Below are 22,810 nucleotides of genomic sequence, written 5' to 3'. Positions count from 1 at the left end.
AGCATTCTACGGCGTAGCACCGACCATGAAATTTTCAGAAGCGCTGTAGCTCGTAGCGGCTGTTTCACAATGGTTCCGCCGCGTACGTCCGGCGATTAGTGCGAATACGCAACGAGGATGCGCCGGCGCAGCGATCGCCTTGCGACAGCGCGGATGCCTCGAAATTGCACACATACGATATACCTACGCCTTATTAATACTGCAGTTGCAAAATATAGAATTTAACGATGTTTTTGTGCGTTAACCTTCAGAATCGCCGGCCCAGTTGCATTATTTTGTTATGCTCGAGTTGACGCGAGGACGCGAGAATTTCGCCGATGTGTGGTAGATAAACCTAGTGCTTATTACACTCGGGCTGATAATGATAGCGTCGGTAACTATAGGTTGCTGCAGTTAACTGGTAGTGCGAGCAGTTAGTGCGAGCGGGTCGAAATGAGGCGAAAGAGATACGATATGTATCTTTACGTCTCTGAGTAATGGTTAAATTGTTAATCCTTTAGATGAATCCGTTGGGTGAATGACAGCCTTGAGCGCTTTCTAGTAGTAAAACTATCTTATTACACATGCAGTAGCACACATACCTAAATTATATGAAAGATATGTCTATTGTGTACTCCTTATTATGAAAATAGGAGTTGAAAAAGTTTTCCTCCAATTGTGAGTAGTAATTGTTAAAAATGGAGTCGTGGGACCGGATAATATGATATCAGAAACTCACCCCGCCACAACATAACCGGGTCCAGCTCGGAGGAGTCCCTCGAGCGGGAGCTTGGGTGTAAGAACATAGCTTAACCAGAATCCAAGTCCACCATGTTGATCACAAGCACATCACTCCACACTAATACCACTCACGGAAGCTACCACGATGCCATCTAATATATATCCTATACAAAAGATAGAACAATGGTTAATTTGTTATTAAAATTTGAAAAAAAAGGGCAGGAAAGAAATTATTAAAAAGAAAAAATAAGAAATAAAATGACACTGAACTTAAGTCCCAGCGCCTGAATAGGACGAGCGAAACAAATGCCCGAAGAAACAATACAAGTGATGAGTGGAAACCGGTGCGCCCTGTGACTGGCCACTAAGGTCGGACGCTTTCCACATTCGGCAGAAGGTGAGGGAATGGATTGGAGGGGGGCTGACTAAACAAAGAATTTTACATGATTTTTTAAATGTAATGTACATTTAAAATATTATCAGTTCCTACTGTCAATTTAAATACATTTACATTACATTGAAAAAATGGTGATTTTCCATATGCGAAAATACCTCATAAAACAGACACTACATAAAATAGAGTATACGATATTTTTGCAATCAAGTTCTAGGGCTATATTAAGTATATATTATTAAGTTAATCGTGATATACTTGGATTTGATCGTAATTACATGACCACGAATCTTAATTACATGACGAACATTGTCAATGTACCCATGTCTCTCAAGATTATTTGAAGATGAGTGGCCGAAATGATGGCAAGGCAGAAGACGAACCTCGGAGCGACTGAAAGAGAGCGGAAAAACAGCGCCAAGGTCGGCAGAGTTGCACCACACGCGCGCAACCGAGTGGAAAGCGGCGTGTGCTACGGCCGCCCGGCTCACGTGTGAAACACACAAGACTCCATAAAAAATATTACGCTGAATTAGAGCATTGCTGGTAAGACTGGAAAATATTTGAAAGCTTTTGCTTTCTAAGCCATTTGAAATACAACTATATTTTTAGTTACAAAATCTCCTGTAAAAAACTGTTATTTGACTCATTTAATTTGAAATTGAGTTAAAATGCATCAAGTTAAATTTTTAAAGATGTATGTATTTGGTTTTGACAGAGGGATATAGTGTTAATTCTAATTTACGATTGCATTTCAGCAATTAAAACTGAAATTCGAAAAATTTGCTCCAAAGGCAAGATGATGTATGCTAAACACGAATCGGAGGTGTAAATTGCTTGTATAAATGTTAGAGGTCGTTGAGAGCGGGACCACCCGTATTAACGATGTCTTCGAGGAGCTGTTGTCTCCACGTAATTTATTATTTCAGCAGCGCGGCTGTGCGGCGGCCAAGTCAAAACATCCCACTACGATGATTTATAACGCAATAAACATGCTGTTTTATATCTGATGGAAATGAGCTTTTACTGTGTTTTTACTATTGAGATTGCGCAGCACCACCTCGATTGTAAAGTTATGATTAATTATTGCTATTATGTACTTATTATTATACAAGAACAGTTATTATAAAATCGATGTATAGGACTACAATTTTCTGGTGCCAAGAGCTGCTTTTTATCAGCTTACAAGACAATATTTTCTCGCTGAGTTAATTGAGTTCATATCTATAATGAACTTATTAAAATAAAAAAATCATTACAGAATTCTCTGAGCCATAGAAACGTATAAATATGACATTCATATTCGTCGAGTCTAAGTATCTGAATGACAAGACGATAGCATGAAGGTAGGGACATTTAAATACGGAAAAATTATTCGATTTTAATCATAAATAGATCTTCAGGATAAATAATTCATAGAAATCATATAATTAAATAAAAATAATTAGTACACACAACTAAACATTCAGTAAGGAAATATCGTTTGAACTCGCAGCTATTGCCGCCATATTTAGTTTTAGCCGAACGACGTGACCTGCTGCCTGCTGTACAGTCATCATACGACGAACAGGATAACTTCCAGTTTTATATGCACAACACAGGTTTATTGGACTTGTGCAAACATTAACTAATAAAAAAAATTAGTAACTTAGAATTCTAATTACTGTTTACCAAAGGATGCAATATATCATTTTAATGATACATTTTACTAACGAACGCTCTTTTCACGGACGTCATACATTTTAAAAAACTACGTTATGTATGTTTGTTACTCTTTACTGCTGTTACTTCAAGGTTAGCCCATTATTATTAGGTTGTTGTCACCTACAGCGACAGATAAGGATGACTGTTTAGTTTTGTGCCTCAATTTGAAGCTGCATAGAGATTCATGCCTAGTAGCTGGAAATATTTTTGATATACGTGATAACATATTTTTTAAACCTTCTACGGCATATCTATAGCGTGATGAAATTTTAGATTAATTGTGATGAAACGAATATAGATCTTAACATCACACGAATACAGTTCGAAATCAAATAACGCAGACATAACTATACAGCAAATGAGAGCAAAAATGTCAATTTACGGCACAGATTAAAATAAAAAATAACGTAGGGTTGTCGATGTTCATTAAAAAATTATTGATATAGAACAATTGTTACATTTGACTAACATGAAATACACAAAATATAATAATGGCTTGTTTGTTGTTATAAAATATGCCTGTTCTATTTGTTGACTTACCGCTGTTGTTGTTGTTGTTGTAGTGGTGCGCAGGCGGCGGGATGTACTCCGTGAGTTCCGGGAGACACACGTTGCTCTCGTACATGTTGGGTGGCACGTTGGCGAGCAGCGAACGCTCTTTCTCTACATCTGACAAAACATGACTCGCTGTAAAATTGTTTATGCACAATTTGAAAATAATTATTAGTTGTGAATACATACTTTTCTACCGATGAACATAATCTAAAAACATTTTAAGTACATAAAAGAGAGATCGTTAACCAATCATTTTGTACATTTTTTCATTAATTAAGAATGAATAAAAATACAATCATATTAAGATTGTGTGGGATTGTTGGTTTGTATTATTCGTTTTCGTTCATTTTATGGAGCTTCACTGAAGCCAATTTCCTTATGAAAAGCTGGCAAGTAGTGGATTTTGTGGCTTTAAAATAGCTGGAGATGATGAAAACCTTTCTGTAATATCTCGAGGTGCTCCCAGAGGATGTCGCCCATGAAGGCGGGCGCTCGGGCCACGAACTCGTCGCGGCCCATGGCGCAGATGTCCTTGCCCTGTGCGCGCGCAAACTGCTGCATCGCCACGCCTTCTAAGGAGAACTCTCGCGTCGCCCAACGCAGCCACGCCGCCACCGCTGCTTCGCTCCATTGTCGCGGATCTGAAAAAAAACATGCTTTTAAACTCAATCTGTAAGGAAATCCATGCCAGATTCTTATTCAATAACATTAAGTACGTAACTAGTGGTAGACTTTGGTACATAGGTCATCTGCAGGGGTAGGTTCCTCACTCTAATCTATTAATAAAGAATACTGCTTGCATTGTCTTGTTCTACAAGGACCGTAAGTAGAAGTAAGACCGTGGATTCTTTCTACTTACACGTTTTTTATTTATGTCTGAATCTGCATTGACTTACTGTATGTAGATTGCTCATAATTATCATGGAAAATATGCGAGCTGTATAAAAATAGCAACCGTAAGCGCAGGAGACCGGAACAAATGACCGAAGTCATAGAGGCGCGATAAAGGTACACAAAGGGAAAATTAATTTATACAATTACTTTATACAAACAGACATTTGAAAAGAAAAAATGTTTAATACGAGTATATATATTTAGTATTCGTAACATTTACAGATAAGTACCCTGTTCATGTAATTTAAATGCTACACAACATTATATAAGCATCTGTATTAGGTGTTCATAAAAAAATATGAGCTTAATTAGGAAAATTTTAAGTTAAAACAAAGATTAAATTTGATCTAGATCCATAACACGATAAGACCCAAAAATACTTGTATACGATGCACCTCAAGACATTTTGTCACTATTTAAAATAATTAAGAGGGACTTGGGAAAAATGGTTACAATGTTACCTACATAAAAATCAGGAAGAGCATATCATTCTTTCGTATATCATACATATACTGTACAGCTGAGTGGTCTGTGCTGTCAGATGATTTTTTAGCAAGTACGTGTCTTGTACTTTACGAAATTGTATTTTGTGCTGGAACAAATAATATATTAAATAATACTATTGAATATTTTTTGGGAAGATGGTAATTGCTTCCAATATTGCATATTTTAGACCATAGATGCAATTACAATGCACCTCAGGAGCCACCGACAATCGCCGGCCGATGCAACAACAATTAGCCGGGCACCGAACCGAAGCATTGCCTCACAACGGAACTTGCTTCAGCGGAAACACACCGACCTTCAAACTCAATGTATGAACTCTTGTCTTTATAACTGAAGGATTCGACAGTTTTCCAAGGGAATGCTTGTTTAGTGTAAATATGATCCCACAAAAAACGTATTTGTGAAACGAGAAGTGCAAGTGGTTAGCCTCTGTCGACTCTACTCACAAAGTACTGCCACTGGAAAAGGGATGATTTGTAAAGATGCCTGAAAGAATGAGAACCAGAATTCTCATTCTGAAAAGTGCACATTTTGCCTAAAATAAAAAATATATATAATATAAAGGTAAAATAACAAAAAATATTATATACTCGTAAGATGTTGATATACAAATTTTGATTATGACAGGTACACACACGTATGTAGTTATTGCAATAACTAGCGCTGTTTACGCTCTGATGACTATTATAAGTAAACAATAATAATAGACACATAAATAACCTTTTCTAATACTCTTAGGCACAGTGAACTGAATGGTAAGCCCTTCTAGCATTATAGGACCAACATTGTTTAAATGAATTTCCTTTGAAATCTCTTCTTAGCAGTGGTCGTTCCGAAATGCCAGCAGTATGTAACTTTTTATTATATTATTTTTTTCACTTACAACAATATTTAGTCATTAATGTGCAAAAAACCTAACGAGGTTTGAGCGTACATCCCACAATTCATCATCATCATCACATAATTGTAAAGCAATGCATTTTATGCACCCATTCCATCCCTCAGTGCAAAAAGGGGAGAAACCCGAACGGTCAATCGAGATTCCTGAGTCACATCAAGAGCGTAACAAAAAAATATCTGAATCGATTGGCGGAGTCGAGAAAAACTCAGTCGATATAAATGGAGTTATGTGCCACGATGTTACAAATTGCGGCTAGGGAGGGGAATTTGAGTTTTTCCTTGGAGAGAGCGACTAATAATAAATAATTAGTTTAATTACGGCTTTTAGTCGCTGGCCGACTTCGCAACGGCGACGTCTAATGTTTATACTTAGCTTGACTCACTACGGCTACTTCACTGTTGTTGATATGTCCAGTAAACTAAAGGAAAAGCTAACTGAGCCATACAGAAAGTTAGTAGTCAAAAAGACTAATGATTTTTTTTTATTAATGTACTGTTCACCCTAATGATGTAGGTATATGAAAACATGTCATCATGAAGGATCATATTCTCTGCCGACGAATCGACGACATAGGATTGATGTAAATGGAAGCAGATCCATCGACAAGAACAACGTTCATCCTTGAAGATAATAGACACTCCAACATAAATTAAAGATTAATAACCACACAAACTAAGACCTCCCGAACATTATGTCGTATTTTAGTGACGTGAAGATAATATTGCAGAATTCGGTGAAAAAATATACATTATAGGTATATACATTTAAATGAGTATTAATCGAGTGAGGCAAATGTAATTTGATACAACGATCAATATGGTGTTGCTCCTATTTCATTAACAAATTGGTCGATATCGGTTAGTGTTACAAATAATACGTCAGTAGGACACAGAACATTGAACATCGAAATTTTGAATTACCATGAGTACTAATAAAATTATTACTAATAAGATAAACATAAAAAAGAGAAATGAGGGCTATCTCTCTTTTCATTATTTGAATATTTGTGTGGGTGGAGCTTTGCAACACAGTAGTGCAAGATTGAATCTTGTAATGCGTTTAGTTTTGATGACAGTGCATTATCATGAAATGTATAACCGGATGGTTTACCCAGGATTGGCTCCCGATGAGGGAACCTAGGGGTTTAGTGTCACGTGTTGAATTCAATAAAATCTATCTGACGACGGTAAAAAATTGTGTTAAAAATGATATTTTGTAAAAAAAATTACTTATTTTTAAAAAGAAAGAATCAATGTTTGTGTTTCGTAAACTCTGGACAGATTCGAGTCTGTGCGAGGGACAACGCCTGATAAAGATGATTCAAGTCAAGTTAGAAACGTGTGACTTTACTGAATACAAATATCAACAACTAGGTAAAACGTTATTGTGTATGTATCGACAACGCAATACGTCGTTATCGGCAGCGAAACACGTCGACATCGTTAATTAGATGCGTGAAACAGTCGAAGCCCTCAACTTGTTTTTATCACTTAGCATTTATGGTGTTAGGCATAAGGCCAGTTGGTAGCAAATATAGTACAAGTTACACTGTTAGCGATTTTTTGTACGATAACAAGTTTGCTGATAAAAGCGACATTTTTGGAGTTTGTTTAGGATCACTCATTGGTCAATACTGACTTTTTTTTGGTTTAAAATGCCGACTACACACTATCGCCGAACTCAGACAGATATCGACGCGAATGGATGAACACTACGTATGAAAGCTTTTATATAAGCTTTTATATACCGCGATTGAATACCATCAATATATGCCGAGTCCGCCAAAGTTTCTAAGTTAAGATTCTAAGTTTTTAAACTAGATTGACAGAGATATATAACTATGAAACTTTTGAAAATTTTATTTGCAATTTTAAGTTAACAAAAATTCAAATCGATCAATTTAACAGTTCTGAATTATAATAAATTAAATATGTATATATGTATAACCTTGCTACTTTCGACTGCCTCTTAAATAATAATGAACCGTGCGAAAATGCGGCGAATACTCCTATCAAATTGGAATTTAAATATTTTATACGTATTAATATACATGTAAATAAAATATAAATAATTAAAAGGATGCTCCCCGCTGAGATGCGAATATTTCAGACAATATAAATAGCTAAAACAGAACGTTAATATACATACCTACCGAATGATTGACATATTAGAATTATACTAAGCAAATAATAAAACAAATATAAAAATTAATAATTATGTAAATAACCTTGTTTATGTAATGCCTTATCCTGGCATGTTGCTGTAATAAGCCTTTGTTTATTATGAGCATTATGTATGAGTGATGTCAATTCGAATGAACTATTCGTTTTAAAGCGATTGTACATTTTCAAATAGTTTTTGGGGATTATTATTTTTTATCAGCTTAAAATAACCTATGTAGGGCGTTACTAATACCATCCTAACTGTACTTTCCTTCAAGGGAAGAGAGATATGAGAAATAATCCAATCACAGACCACCGAGATCATAAAGTTTTTCAACCTCCGGTGACAAAATGACTTATTAAGTAATTTTTTATTTGTTGTAAAACTATTTGGACGCCATTTTGGTTAATCTATTAGTATAGTATTACTCTTCAAAAGCAATTATGTATTCATTCAAAAACTGTTGTTCAATTATAATATACCTGTCTATATATTCAGTGATTATCTTTAAAATCACGAGGTCAGGTAAATATCTGCCCCCGACTGTACTCTTACATTAAGATCTCTAAGATAGGATTAATTATAATGGCAAAGTAGATTATATAAATGGATTATATATTATATAAATGGCAAAATAGTTTTTATACAACGTTTTCTTAGCATTGTAATCGCAGTGTTATCTCGAAGACTTCGCTTTAAATTAATATTGGTGTGACTCGAGTCTTATCTATACGAAGATTAAGTATTAATGAGGTGCTCTTTTTACATTTAAATTGCTAAAAGTTAACTGTCTGTTGTGTTCGGCGACCGGTTTGAGCATTTTATTACGCAGTTTATTATGTTGAACAATTAAAACGAATCAACTCAAGTTGACAACGTAAGTAACTAATTAATGTTGGAATTGGTCGATTCATAATGATTATGTGCTTATTTATTTTGTTGATAGTTTATGGAAATTATGTTAGTTAATGGTAAATTAAACTCAAGTAAATTGATCGACATAATTTTTTATGTAACTTTTGCGAATAAATTACCAGTGTTGTCACTATTAAAAAGTACTCTAACGTATCAATGTTTACTGTTTTAAATATTGAGCCCGAAATACATACATCATACATGTCACGAGCCAGAATGAAGTTTTGCACAAATATACATATATTTAGAAACTGTAGTATATTTCTCACGCAAATAGTTGCATATAATATGTATAACAATGGGCGGTGCAGTGGCAGTGCGCGTGATTTTGTGTCGGTCGCCTGCGCGTGCGCACCGGAAGCGCGAATAGACGTGGCGCAGACGCACGCACTTCCGTCGTGCTCGGCCGTCGAACTCGTCACCTGCGTATGACCCCAAGCTGGTCTAGCCTAGACTATATTCTATAAAATACAGCTTAAGTTTATATAAATGATTATTTGTAAACAAGTGTCACTCGGGCGAAACCACAACCCAAAAAAGCTCTTTCGATCCACTGGACTTTCCCACTGGCGGGTGGACACGTAAAATGATAGTAATACGTTTAAATTTTTATAAGCCTATTAGCTGTCATAGGGCCCGCGGCCTATGACACTCTCCAGCTCTTAAACTATCTCTACACCAATAATCACCTCAATCCGTTGATCTGTCTTGACGCGAAAATCAGACAAACACACTTTCACATTTATAATATTAGTATGGATTGCAATGTTCTATTATTGGGCATTACCCTTCTATGATTTTATATTTATTTTTGAAACTCGCTAATTAGTATTTGTAAAAAATAATTTATTCTTACCTAGTATTCTCAGGATATAGGTATTCAAGTTTTTCTACGTTTAACAAAGAGATGATTCAGAAAGCGGGCAGTTTACATACAAACGAGGGTCCGCTGCCAGCGCCACCAAAGACGGAGGTGTGTGGCGATAGCATTAGCATATGCAAATGTCATGTTATGCTGAAGACGATGTTTTTGCCTGACGAGTGAGGGCGGCAGGCAACAAGTCGACTATTGTTTATATGTTATTATAAGAAAGGTGCTGTAGCCTTATTACGGGTTTTTGCTGGTAAACGATAACGAAGATTTCTGGTGTCTAATAAGCACGTAGTTTCCACTAGTAGTCATCGAAACGACACCGCCAAAACCCCTATAACTTGTATACATGTACTGCAACATGTCTGCGTAATTTTTTGCTAGGTCTATAACATAAAATGCTTTGAACCGAATGAAATGCACATGGCGCAGTGAGGTAAATAGCAGAATTTGTAATGTCCGTATTTGCAAAGAGATCAATTTTATTGCAAATGTAAAATTATCAGAAGAACTACGATTGCTTTGCTAACAAGCCTCACTCTTATCCTCGCGGTATCCAGGTTGTATTATCGACTGTGACGATTTGTTTTGTGTCCCCATGATGTGCTGTTGACTGTACGTCTAAAATAACTAATGTGTCACAGTTCACGCCGGCAAATATCACACTTCCTGTGATCTATACCCGATGGGCATGACAAAATGCGCTCTAAAACACACATAGACTCACAGATTCTCGGAAGATTAAAGAAGACAGTTAACATGTCATAACTTTTATTGCACTCCTATGTTCTCGCGTCTATAAAGTGCTCTGAATAAGCAGCATCATTCTAGGTGTTGTCGACATGCTAGATGGCGGATTTTATTTGGTAATTAATTGGAAATCCAAAAACACTTTCAAATTTATGTCTAAATTAAAACCCATCCATACTGAATAACTACAATGTAATTATGCAGATGACTTTTTAATAAAAATCGTTTAAAAATATATAAGACTTTGCGTTGCCCTTTGTTATTAAATTTACGTCCCCAACCAATTCTGTATCATCACAAAATGATTCTGCTTGCAATGTGTCGTTCGATTATGATCATCTATTTTATCATCATTATGTAATTTTTACTTCCCTGACCTCGTCATCTACCCTATTACTTATGTTGTTCATATTAGGAATCTGCATTGATAGGTGTATATGATATGAATATGGGTTCCTTGTGGCTGAAAAAATTGTGACGATAAATTAAATTATGTAAATGACATTGTACATAAGTGTGTAATGGATAAGAACTAGTTAAATATTTGTAGTGTTAACGTTAAAAGTCAATTTACGAGTAAATAAAGTTCTATAATCTGACTTCAATTATACACAAGAAACTACAGTTAACATCTTAAGTAGTTTTTCAATTACTTGTTCATACTAAAGCACGGTTGGGGTGACATAACTCTCAGTTTTATGTTTGTGCCTAGCTATAAAAACTTGAGAACTGCATATATTTATATGAAATAAAAAAGTCTGCTAATCAATGTACAATTTAAATGCAGATATCGTATAATAAGCAAACTTAACTTCTAAACGTCTGATTTCCTATGTTATACTGCTCAAATGAGTTTATTTCGGCATTTCTTTAGCAGAAAATGCCAGTAGTTTGAGAAATTACTGTATAATACAAAATTTAACGTGAAAAATCTAACGTAAGTAAGTCTGAATAAATGGTTTGTTTTTTACTAATATGAAGTAAGTTTGTTTGGAAAACAGGTATAGACATTGCGACATCATTAAAGCTAAAGTTATTTTATAAAGAATACGTTGAAGCAAAAGCTGTGAGTGACGGACTAACTACTTCTGCTCACCGCAGTATAGGCATCTCGTCGCGTGACCCTGTTCGACCTGCAACTTTAATTATATCGTCGTATCTGAATGAAGGAATATTTAACTCATTTAAAAATTTCGAACCAAGGACCTCCAGATAGAGGATGGTGACCACGCTACAAGTTATCATAAAAGCTGCGAGACCCACCTTTGGGCACGCCGAGACGCAGCTGCTCCTTCTCCCAGGAGGCGAAGGTAGCCTTCAGCGCCTCGGCCATCTTCTTGTTCGTGCCGGGCGTGAGCGGCGGCACCTGCGACGGGATGTCTGAAACAAACAAAAACTATACGTTAGTACATCTAAGTATGATTTAATTAATTTTTTTTTTACTGTCGATGCTCTCCAACGATTCTGATTACATTGAGTAAATCTAATTACAAGAAAAAAATGAACTTGTCTTCGTTTTACTAGGAGCACATGAGGATGTTAGAAGTACAATTTTATGATTTGAAATTAGTTGAATTCGATTCAAATACGACATATCATTATAAGCTTGTTTCTAGATAAATTTTAATTAAACCTAAAGCAAATAAGATCACTAGTTAATGTAATAAAACTTCAAGTGCGTCTCAACGTCAATTAAATTTTCTCATACAATTTCTAATTAAGTTATTTCAATGCTCGATTTTAATGAGCCTTCGAGCCATACAAAGTTGCTATACCGATATCTGGCATATTTACCGTCACACGGAAAAAGGCTCAAGTAATATACTCATAAACCTAAAATATTGAAACCATTTTTGCTGATATATATGTATATTAGAAATCTTTTTTGCTGATTCTAAATATGAATATTCGAAATCATTTATTGCAGATTCCGAATATGTGTAAGTATACTTATTACAAGTAAATTTATGTACAAAAATGTGTTTTCTTTCCATATGAGCACACTATTAGTATATTGGAAATCAATAGAGCTATTGCTATAAAGATTACGAGAAGTTGCCAATACAAGTTTGTAGGTGATCCCGTTTATCTCCAGATGGCCTGTGGCAGCAAGCTGCGTGTCGTTACAGCAGTTTAATGGAGAGGGACCACCAACTGGAACACTTTTGCGAAATGTTAATCGACTACATTGTATATACGACCTTTTCACAATATGATGTATATCCCTTTTTAATCATAATACATACTATTGGTTTCATTAAGTTTTGTTCGTTTGTAAACACAGGAAAAGAAAAAATAAACGAGAGAGGCGTCCGATGGCGGTTTTATCCCATGCAGAGATTTATTGCAGTCAATCAAGTATTTGAGTTTTATTTGTACTTCTATATGAAATAATACTACATATCTAATTATTTTAATGTTTACTGAAGGGATTAAAATGTGTCGTAAATCTAATCATTTGCCCGCTCGAGGCGGTCAGCGATCACCATCAAAGTCCGCGCTACAGCTCTCAATCTTTGATCATGAAAGTCCACTTAAATCTTTAGTATCAAGTATACCGACTTATAATCAGCGGTGTTTTACGTACCGCTCATCAGCCGAGATCATTATCACTCGGATTAATTACTTTATCTACGCTATTTAAATCAAGTACCGAAGTACAAATTAATAGAGGAGTTTTTGAGGCTCGATGCCATCGAATAAAATAAATCAGAGATAACCAAGCGAGATTGAATGTTGGTTGTCTGTGTGCATGTAGATGTAGGCTTCATTCATAAGTGCGGCTGGTTTGCGTTTATGTGTGTGGGTGTGTGTGTATGTGTGTGTGGCGTGGTGCACCTGCCGACCAGTTCTGAGATGCGGAGATTTGTGCCGCACTCCCACGGTCTTTGCCCGCTTGCTCTCGTCTGCTCTAGCTGAAGCGACTTCTTATCATTTAAATATATTTGATTTGATTTTACATTTCCTCTCCGATATAATACTTCTCGAAAGAAACGATTCTTTACAAATGCAAAACGGGAATCGACCATTTCGTGCTCTCGATTCCTAATTTGGGTTAAATGAGAGGTTACAAGAGATACTGAGCAGATATAATCACCTAATTAAACCAATCACTGTGAAAAATCCTTGACCTTATATTTACGCAAGAATGAAATAACATATTTGTTAAAAGGATCATATCATTTATGGATAGATATATTAATTTACTAGCTTAATTTATTTCACTGATTTTTGATATCTTCAGAAAATCGATTACGAATCAAAATTAGATCGATGACAATTTCATTGACTTGTAATTTACTAGACTCGGCTGCATTTGACTGAGGAACCAAATTGTATATCAAACGCAGCTTATTTCTATTGTCCAGTTTAGTTGAAATAAAATTAATTTTATTGACAATCCATCTCAGTTAGGATGCTCGAGAATACAATACATCTTTTGAAACAAATATTGAAGTACTTGTGCCTACATTATTGTTTTCGCTTGCTATTGTATATTGCAGTTTACTTTTGTTGAGGATTTTTATTTTATTATATTACAGAAGACTGTAAATGCGATTGAAGCTGAGAAGGTTCAATCGCATTTACGAGTAAAATTTCTCATCACTCATTGCGCATCTTAAAATGACTGAGCCTAGTTTATGACGAAGTGGTTGTAAAGAAATTCCTTAGAGGAATTCTAGCATTCTTTATTTTAATGAAATAGAATTTGAAAATATGGTTTTGCTACAAACATTACTATGATTATGTATTTGCATGCTGCTATTGGTAATATTATATAATAATTGATAATTAAAATATAACTAGTATGTTGTCAAAATAGCCTGAAGTCGTTGGACCCACGATGTCTTTCTCTGGCTGCTAAAGATGGCTAATCTCATAGCTGTCAACCATCTTCAAATGCTAGACTTTCGATAGAATAACAAGTCATTTTTGCCACAAACTTTTCTGGCATTCGACGCGTGACAAAATTTTGTCCTTGCCGTAAACCGTTAAGGAGTTCCCTCGATGGAGTCTTATCCAGGGTGCTATAAGTTCATGATTTGATTACAGACTAACATCGGGACGGGTGAAACTAAATAAAAGCTTGTAAAACGTAATCGATCAGTTCGCACAGGAACAGCTAGATGCACAGTTCAGATACACAGATGCAAGAGAATAATTCTCATAACCTTTTGGTTTTGGTGTGGTCATATAATAAATTGGCAAGTAGGCTGTGGTTGTTCCTCGGCATCATCTGCCACCGCGGGCTCCCGCGGCTGGCTCGGACGTTAATTGCATGAATCCGTGATTTACTCGCCGGCACTCTTGCGCAGCTGCACTTGACTCAGCAGCCGTCATAGCTGAGCTACAAATGCGACGAGGCAGCGTTATGCGGCGCGACAATATCGTATGTATATATTTGCGTCACTGTTCCATTCAGCAGTCCAACTAGCACGCAAGTTAACAATAACGACTGAGTGTTATGTGTGATAACTCACTCACTATTCATACATCGCATCGCGCTATCTTGCCGCGTTTAACGCTCACCTAGGATACCGGGCAAGCGCATACGCATCTTATTGTTGTGTCTCGTCGTTTTGTGCTCGTTAACTTACTTTGTGCTTGGGAATATGGATGATTTTCTTGCTAATAGCGCTATAGGTCAGATGATTAAGTTTTTGCAGGGAATTGGTAAAAAATAATAATGATCTTTTTATTTCTGGCCGTCAGCTAGAAAAACGTGAAGTTTTTGGACTACCATCATCATTGAGGAAAAAGCTGACTTACCAACTTGCACTGATTACTAATTTAAATTTGATTCGATTATTTAAAATTTTATTTATTTAACTTTATTTAGACACTGCCTATAAACAAGTTAGCTTTCATTGCTGAGTTTTAATGCCTACCTTATTCACAATTTAAATCTTTGTTTATATTTGTACATGTGACCTGCCCTGGCGCAGGTCACACAAGTACATAAGTAATAAAAATCTTTTTATTTCATTCGATTGCCATTGTATGAGATAATCGCAAATGGAACGATCGCAGTGATTGTATCACGAAACACCTGCAGGATGGATAGCTGTATAAGAACATATAACATATATATGTGCACAGTTAACGATGATATATGAATGAATGTTTCATACGTCGTTAGGGCTGGTCGAGTGGCAATTGTATTGGATTATACTCACAAAGCAACATGTCGAATCAGTTTTTATTTATAACAAAGACTTTTATCCGACATGGTGGAATAATTTTTCTTGGCAAAGGGATTTTTCAATTTTATTGTTTAAACTAACCTTTGCCGTCCATTGTGTCTGATAAGACGCGATATTCTGATTTTTTATAAATTTTATTATGTAAACAATACATATCGATATAATTTAATTTTGTATTTTAAACTTTTTTAAAAATTGTAAGGCTTAATTTTACTCTGGTGTCACAACTCACAACTCCGAATGACACTAATATTACACGCAAAGTTAGATGAGAGAGAGAGATAGAGAGCATCCACAGCAAAAGCAGATCATTAAAATGTTTGATACGAAAATCATGCTTGTTTTAGTTGTTGATCTCAAGCTCACTAAATAGCGTAATCCATATGCATTCATTCCACTGATCACTTTACATACATTCAGATCCATTTATTGGCCGACTCGAGCTGGCTATTTTGTGTATTACTATGGTGGACGCGGAATAAAATTTATTTTAATATAAATATAAAATAAATGACAATTGTTTTTAACAATTATATTCACTCACTTTGGATGAGAAAATGATAAAATTTATTTCAATATATTTAGGTAATTACGTTGATTCTTATTGTTATGAAAAGTGGAGCCTATTCCCTTCTATTACAAGCATATTAAGCATTATCTTGCCTTTAAAGTAGTTTCCAATCCAACATCTGAATAGTTTGTGCAATGAATTTTTTTCATTTATTTTATTGAAGTATGTTTTAAACATGTTTAGTTCTGTATCGACCCTGGGGAAGAAAAATAATTGAAAATTGTTTGCTAGTGAACGATGCTTGTAGATAGCTTCATCAGAAGTAGTACTTCTTTATATGTTTACGAGAGACACGAGCATTATTTTTTAAATAACAAGTAATCCGCGGTTTTTACATTCAGGTTGACATTTACACTTTGGAATGGCATTTCTTGAGATGTAGCAAAAAACAAGATGGCGGGGTTTCCGTTTCCGTAATTAAAGTAATTAATCCCGAATGATTTCGGTTTAATTGTTCCGAGTGTTTCCGACAGCTCATCCGTTTGGACATTTACCGTTGATATAAAGTGCGATTGGTTTTTTTTAATAAGAATACCATACATCACCTAGATATGTGGTGTACTTATTATATACATTTTCTATATTATTCCGTGGATGTCTTATGAGGCAACTAAGAGACTACAATAGCCTTAACAGTTGGCTTAGTATTAGTTAAAATATACGAACAAGATTTGTAAAGTTATTAGGTATAAGCAAATGGTGTAGATACAAATTAAAGAAAATACTTTGATTTTAGTATAAATATGTATATATATAAGTTATGTAGGTATATGTTTATGTATAGGCAAAAAAATCATATCAGTGCTAAATTTTGACAGCGGCGGTAACTTAATTTGTTATTTATTACTTTTTCACACAATTGAAATGATCAAACTTCCGTAGGAGTATTTTTTAAATAGTTATGTCGATAGACATCAAAATCGCTCCTTTACAGCTATTATTTATTAGATAGGGTCAATAAATTTTATAAAACTAGAAACTGCTCCATATTAATAGAGTCCACCAATAACTTTCACATATGTTTTGTTGTGAGACCGGCAGGTGTGAGCTCGACTATCAAAATGCTAGGTTTTACCAAAGTGTTTATTTCTATGCAAAATATATTCAAATATATGATGATGACCTGTCAAGTTAGAGCGTTGAAATATAACGCCTAAACTCTGTCGAATCACTTAAGTGACAGATGCATAGATGGATTAATAATTTCCTGATAGTGAAGAGAACTTTCATGTGTATGTGATTGATATCTATGAAAATATGTATGAAATTAAAGTTCGGCAGACTATAGTCAGTGTGCAATTTCGTGAAAAATAAATAACATTGATAATAAATAGTTAATGTTATTAAAAATATGGAAGAACATCATCTTCAAGTCCATCCCAAAAATAAAAGATTTTCAAAAATAAATAAGTTAACTCAAAATCCACACTCGTGGCATCGGCGTACGTAATGAAGGCCTTGCACTAATTGAACTTGTTTTTAAAATATGCGTAATTTGTCTGCAATCGACCCTTATGCCGGCTCCAGTCGGCTCCACACTATCTTCGAATGCCGACGCGAATGCATGAACATTGCTTAGTTTGTTAGAGTGCTTTCATTTACCGTAATGAAAAACTAGCAATGTATGCCCAACTGTCAAAGTTCTTACTTTTTCGCGATAGTGTGTTCCACGGAAATATCGACGGAAGGATATTACAAAGTAATTATGTCAGCTGTTGTTGCTTCATACCTTCACAACATTGAAACCTGTTAAATTCTTGACCCATTTTGCTAAAACTGTAACAATAATTATTGCACCTTTAAATACAGCATGAAGTTTTTATAAAGAGCTTGCTACTGACTGAACAACTAGTCCTATGCATTTAGTGCCTCTCCATTTTTGGAGATTGACCGTCAGCTTGGACTTTAACTTCTTTAAACTCTTCTTGTTCATCGCCATGCGAATCTGTTATGCTAAGTTAAAACAGCTGTTTTGTAGCTTTAACGCAGAGGTGTTACAAGTTTGACGTGTCTGAGCATTTGCATGTAGCACATAAACTAATGAATTATGATCTAGTGTTTTTGTTGGAGTTATGATTTTAATCGAGTGTTTTTTTGTTTTTTTATGATAACAAAATACCATTGCTTATACCGTAAGACTAATAACTTTTACATAATATAAGCAATAGTGTATAAGCAAAATTTTACACGCAAAAGTTTTTGGTGCGATGTTATCTTTCTGGCAATGTCGGGAGGTCCCCGGGTCGAGTGTGCCGAATGCTGAAAGGCTAGCAGTGCTGGCACAAAGCACCGGCGATGCGCTCGCTGGCCGATAATAACCTTCGCTCATTTAGGACTAATTAACACGCTTTGTTTCACTTTACAGCAATCTGAGAGTTTAGCGCTTGTAAATTACATTGTTAGGGCCTAGTCTAAGCGGCTAAAATAAGACTTTATTTACCTTGTTTGACATTATCATTTCTATGGAGCTCCGAGTTTGCAAAACAGAAAATAATATTAGATATTTTTTTACGAGTGAAACTGTAGTAGATGGAATAATGTTTTATAATATAGTAATGTTGAAACGTTTGTGATGAATAATGCCATTTGCTTTGAATATAATTTAATGACACTTTTATACTCGGGGCATTAAGATAGAAACTAACATATAATTAAATAGTTACAGGCAATGATAACATAAATTAAAGTGCCAAGAGCATGAAATATCCAAACAATAAATAAGATGGGAGTCACGAAAAACTTTTATTAGCATCGCTACAATACACTTACGGGCAGAATGCCTGCACATGCACTCAGCAACAGGTGGCGAAGGGTGGGAGTCACTTGTTGAGCCCCCTTTGTTAAGCGATATGTTACAAGTAATAGCTTTATTCTGTTCAAGCGCATAAATTGACGTAAACTCGGTTATTTACTAGGAAAGGGCACGGAAAGTTGACTTGATGGTTATTGCTGTTGTTTTATTACTTTTTGAGTAGGTACTAGTCTGTAAATTGCCTATCGTCTACTAACTTTTATATTAAAATAAAAATATCCGATAGCCTTGCGGTAATCTGATTTTACGTAAATAAAAAATGATGACACAGATGTGGTTCGGGTAGAATGATTAAAATTGATATATAGTCCAGAGAATAAATTAATATATAAATTGTTTCTATCCGAGACAATGGGGAGCGAAACAAAAGCTCGCGCCATTTTTCTGGCCATTGTTTGTTGAACTTGGCCGGTAGGTGGCGTGACGTGGTGCGCGTGCGCTCGCATTCTAATCGACCCTTTTAATTGCTCGTAATTACACTAAACAGTGTTAGTAATGTTATTGTGATGGTAAACATCTGTTTCTTCAGACGTTCCTGTAATTGTCGAATTTTTATTTTACTTAAAATTTTTAGATTATCTGCTAACTGTCGTGTCTGAAAATGTTAAGAGTTCGTTCAGTTCTATTTGATAACAGATATGCACTATCGCCAATGAATTTGCCGTGGCGAATTCGACGTATACATTGTTAGTTTTTCCATGCCTACTTACAAAGTTCAAATACAAACTAGCTATATTCGTCGATGCGTGTCCACAATCATCATTAGGTGTGGTCGAAAGGCCTTAGTGCGAATTTGTACTTCGATTTAGATGGTGGAAAGTTTTAATAAAACGCAATATCAAATTGCTGTGTGATTGTCATCGCGTCACAATGCGACAATGCCAGCTAAGCAAGCTGCATTTTGCCTTTAACTTTATTTAACTGTAAATAAAGGCTGTGTTGGCTATAAATTATGATGGTGATGCATACACGTGCAAAATATGGTTGACATGTCTCACCATTATATTCTTCAATATATTTACCAAGTTACGTTGAAAGATAAGGGCATTAAGGGGTTACAGTGTGAGAACCAATTATTTTATGCGTTAACCAAACTGACCATTTTGAGTGTATTTCCCTACACGCAAGCCAAGCGTAAAGGAGGGTTCATTGTAATGCTGGAAAAATACTGCGCACAACGGTCCGGGACCATTCACGCGGAAAATTACGCGAAACGGGACGTTTAACATATTTCTGTGAATTTGTTTCGAAAACTAAACCTCTTAATACCAATCATCAGATCTATATCCAAGTCGTGCAGGTTATGTTCGTGTTCGTGTTCTAAACACAATAAAATATTCACATAACAGGTGATAATTAGACTACTCTATGGTCGGTAAATAACCTAGTTACTAGCTTGATATTGCTACAATTTCTGTTTCTCTCAATCATCATCACAACGCTATAAAGATTGCATTATTGAGTCATAGATGTAGCCATTGTTAGGACTATCTTTCAGTGATCAGTGTCGATCGGCTGTAGGCGAGAGACCTTTGCTCAATGACAGAGGCGGCGCGCATCATCTCATTGAGCGGGCACCGGATGGGCCAATCAGCGTCGTGAATGGTCGCCCCCGCGCCTGCGCCTGCGCAGCGACCGCCACCGACTCCGTGCGCTATTAGCTCCCGTATTCTTCATTCTTTAGTTTCTTTGTTGTGTCCATAAATTGTTATAACCTTTTATTGCTCGGAATGTGTAGTTGTAAAACCGTTGTTTGTTGTCTCATTGATTCCCATTGTTTGCGTGTGAGCTACTGTTCGTCCGAGGTTTGAAGTCAAAGTATGCGAGGAAAGCTTTATAAATATAGTTATATTATACAAATCGTCTGTATTATTTCAATCGTGTTCAACCTTCGCATGCACAGCAAAAACATGATCTTAATTGAAACCCAGAGTTATGAAGGTGACACAACGAAAATTGATTATTTCCACAATGAGAATAATTTGTGTAACATTATCGCTCTACTCCACGGTAGAGCGTAGGACTTCGGTATTATTTAGATAAAACAGCGGAATTCTGAGTATTATTATCAGTAACATGATTACGTTGTATAATTACATTACAGAGATGTAACTATGGTTTAAACACTGATAACAGTTAACAATAGCACACCCACGCTAACGCTTATAGCCAAACCTACTGCAGAATCTGAATACAATAAGGATAGCACGGACAAATAGCCAAGATCTGGAGGCAGACATTGATTCAAGGACATTCTGAAAAAGTGAGTGAAGGATAAGTACCAAATGGTAGGAAAAGGTTATGGGAACGAATAAGGAGTCTATGGAGTATAATAAAAAACCTCATATTTATTTAGAAATATCGTGAACTATTTTCATATACAAGAAAATTTTACTAAAGTAACGTATTTAAAATTTCTCTAAATGTGTCGACTTTACCAAACGAGATATATTTTGTTTGATTCAGCTATTATGAAGGCCCATTGTCCATTTTCTATTTTCTCTTTGTTTTACAAAGACAGAATCTATGATACTCTCAGAATGCGTAACGTTGTATACAAACATTGTGTTTAGTTCTCAGGTGGGTCGCCGCAAGGTCTTCACTTTCAAGATCAGCAGAGCATGCTCATTCGCGGTGTAAGTCATAATTACCGTAATGAGCGCTTGCACAACCAACGGCCCGCTCTGGCTCCGGACATGCGATGTTTCAAAATACCTATCGAAAGGAAACGAAGGTGCAACACCGGGATTATCTTGATTTCTAATACGTCCTTTATTACTCTATAACTTAGTGATTCACAATCAAAAACAGATAAAACACACAAGTACCCATAAAATGTTTGTCAGCTAAAACTAATTTAATTGTGGGATACATGCATTAGAAAACGGGCTATTCTAAACTTAATTAAGAGGTACACTTGATGAACGAACCTAATAGTTGTTTTAATTAAACAAAATAAAGTGTTCTAATATATTCGAAGTGGCTCCGACTATAAACTGAAGAATGCTTATTTTATTTGTTCTTACGCAGTAGTAACGCAATCGAGATCAATTGATGCGTATCGAGTTAAAGTAGTGTATATGTATTGTACAGGATACCTAACAATTTCACAAAATGGCCGTTTTCATATATTTGTTGCGGTCACGCTGGCACACATCGGGGACAAGTGCACGCCAACCGAGAGTGTTGCGTCACCGGGATCACACGCACACTTTTCACAACTATCAAACGGTTTGTACACTCGAACTGTCATTATGACCTGAGAATTTATCTATCAGATATCATCTTAATTATACGTAACCTTGCTAAGTATTCTGGAGTAATGAATGGAATGAATAGCGTCAAAGTCGATGATTCCTCTTCTTTATTGAAGATTCAGATACCCCTTTGCTAATTTTTAAAGTTTTTTTTTTGTTTTTTAAGATTGGTTAATGATATTTGCTAAAATCGAGCATGTATTAAAAGTCCGTTGTGATAGGATTGAAACAAAACATTCTAGTGGACTAACTCAGTCCAACGTTAGAATTGAAAACATTGAAAACGGTTTGGACGTGTGATTGACAGTTCTGGCCGAGGTTTCCGATTTACTGTGGCACTCAAATTGAAGGACTCAACGTACCATTATTATACCATGACAAGTAACATATTTATGCGACAAGTTTTCACTAATTAGGTAGGTGGACATGACACAGAGGTCGTATGATTGTCAAAGCTTATAAACAACTAGATTATCGGCTTCAGAATTCAGACATTTTCCTAGACAAGAATTAATAGGTCGCCAATCAAGATTTCATGCTCTTTGATAATAACTAGTAATATATACAGATGTTAAATTCTAATATGCAATAC

At 35.6% G+C, this 22,810-nt stretch overlaps 1 protein-coding gene across 5 annotated transcripts in view; it reads right to left on the bottom strand.

Annotated features, from left to right (window-relative positions):
* The window catches only part of LOC128677011 (ETS-like protein pointed), a 127,220-nt gene that overhangs the window by 23,423 nt on the left and 80,987 nt on the right, over nucleotides 1-22,810 (bottom strand). For all 5 annotated transcript variants that reach the window (XM_053757526.2, XM_053757528.1, XM_053757527.2 and 2 more), the window contains 3 exons: nucleotides 11,638-11,754; nucleotides 3,811-4,014; nucleotides 3,359-3,487 (listed from right to left, as the gene is read on the bottom strand). In XM_053757526.2, coding sequence (XP_053613501.1) covers nucleotides 3,359-3,487; nucleotides 3,811-4,014; nucleotides 11,638-11,754 — 450 coding nt within the window. The remainder of the gene's footprint in view (nucleotides 1-3,358; nucleotides 3,488-3,810; nucleotides 4,015-11,637; nucleotides 11,755-22,810) is intronic.

This window comes from Plodia interpunctella, chromosome 17, assembly GCF_027563975.2.
Source record: "Plodia interpunctella isolate USDA-ARS_2022_Savannah chromosome 17, ilPloInte3.2, whole genome shotgun sequence".
Classification (NCBI taxonomy): domain Eukaryota; kingdom Metazoa; phylum Arthropoda; class Insecta; order Lepidoptera; family Pyralidae; genus Plodia; species Plodia interpunctella.
This window is presented reverse-complemented; position numbering and strand designations above follow the sequence as displayed.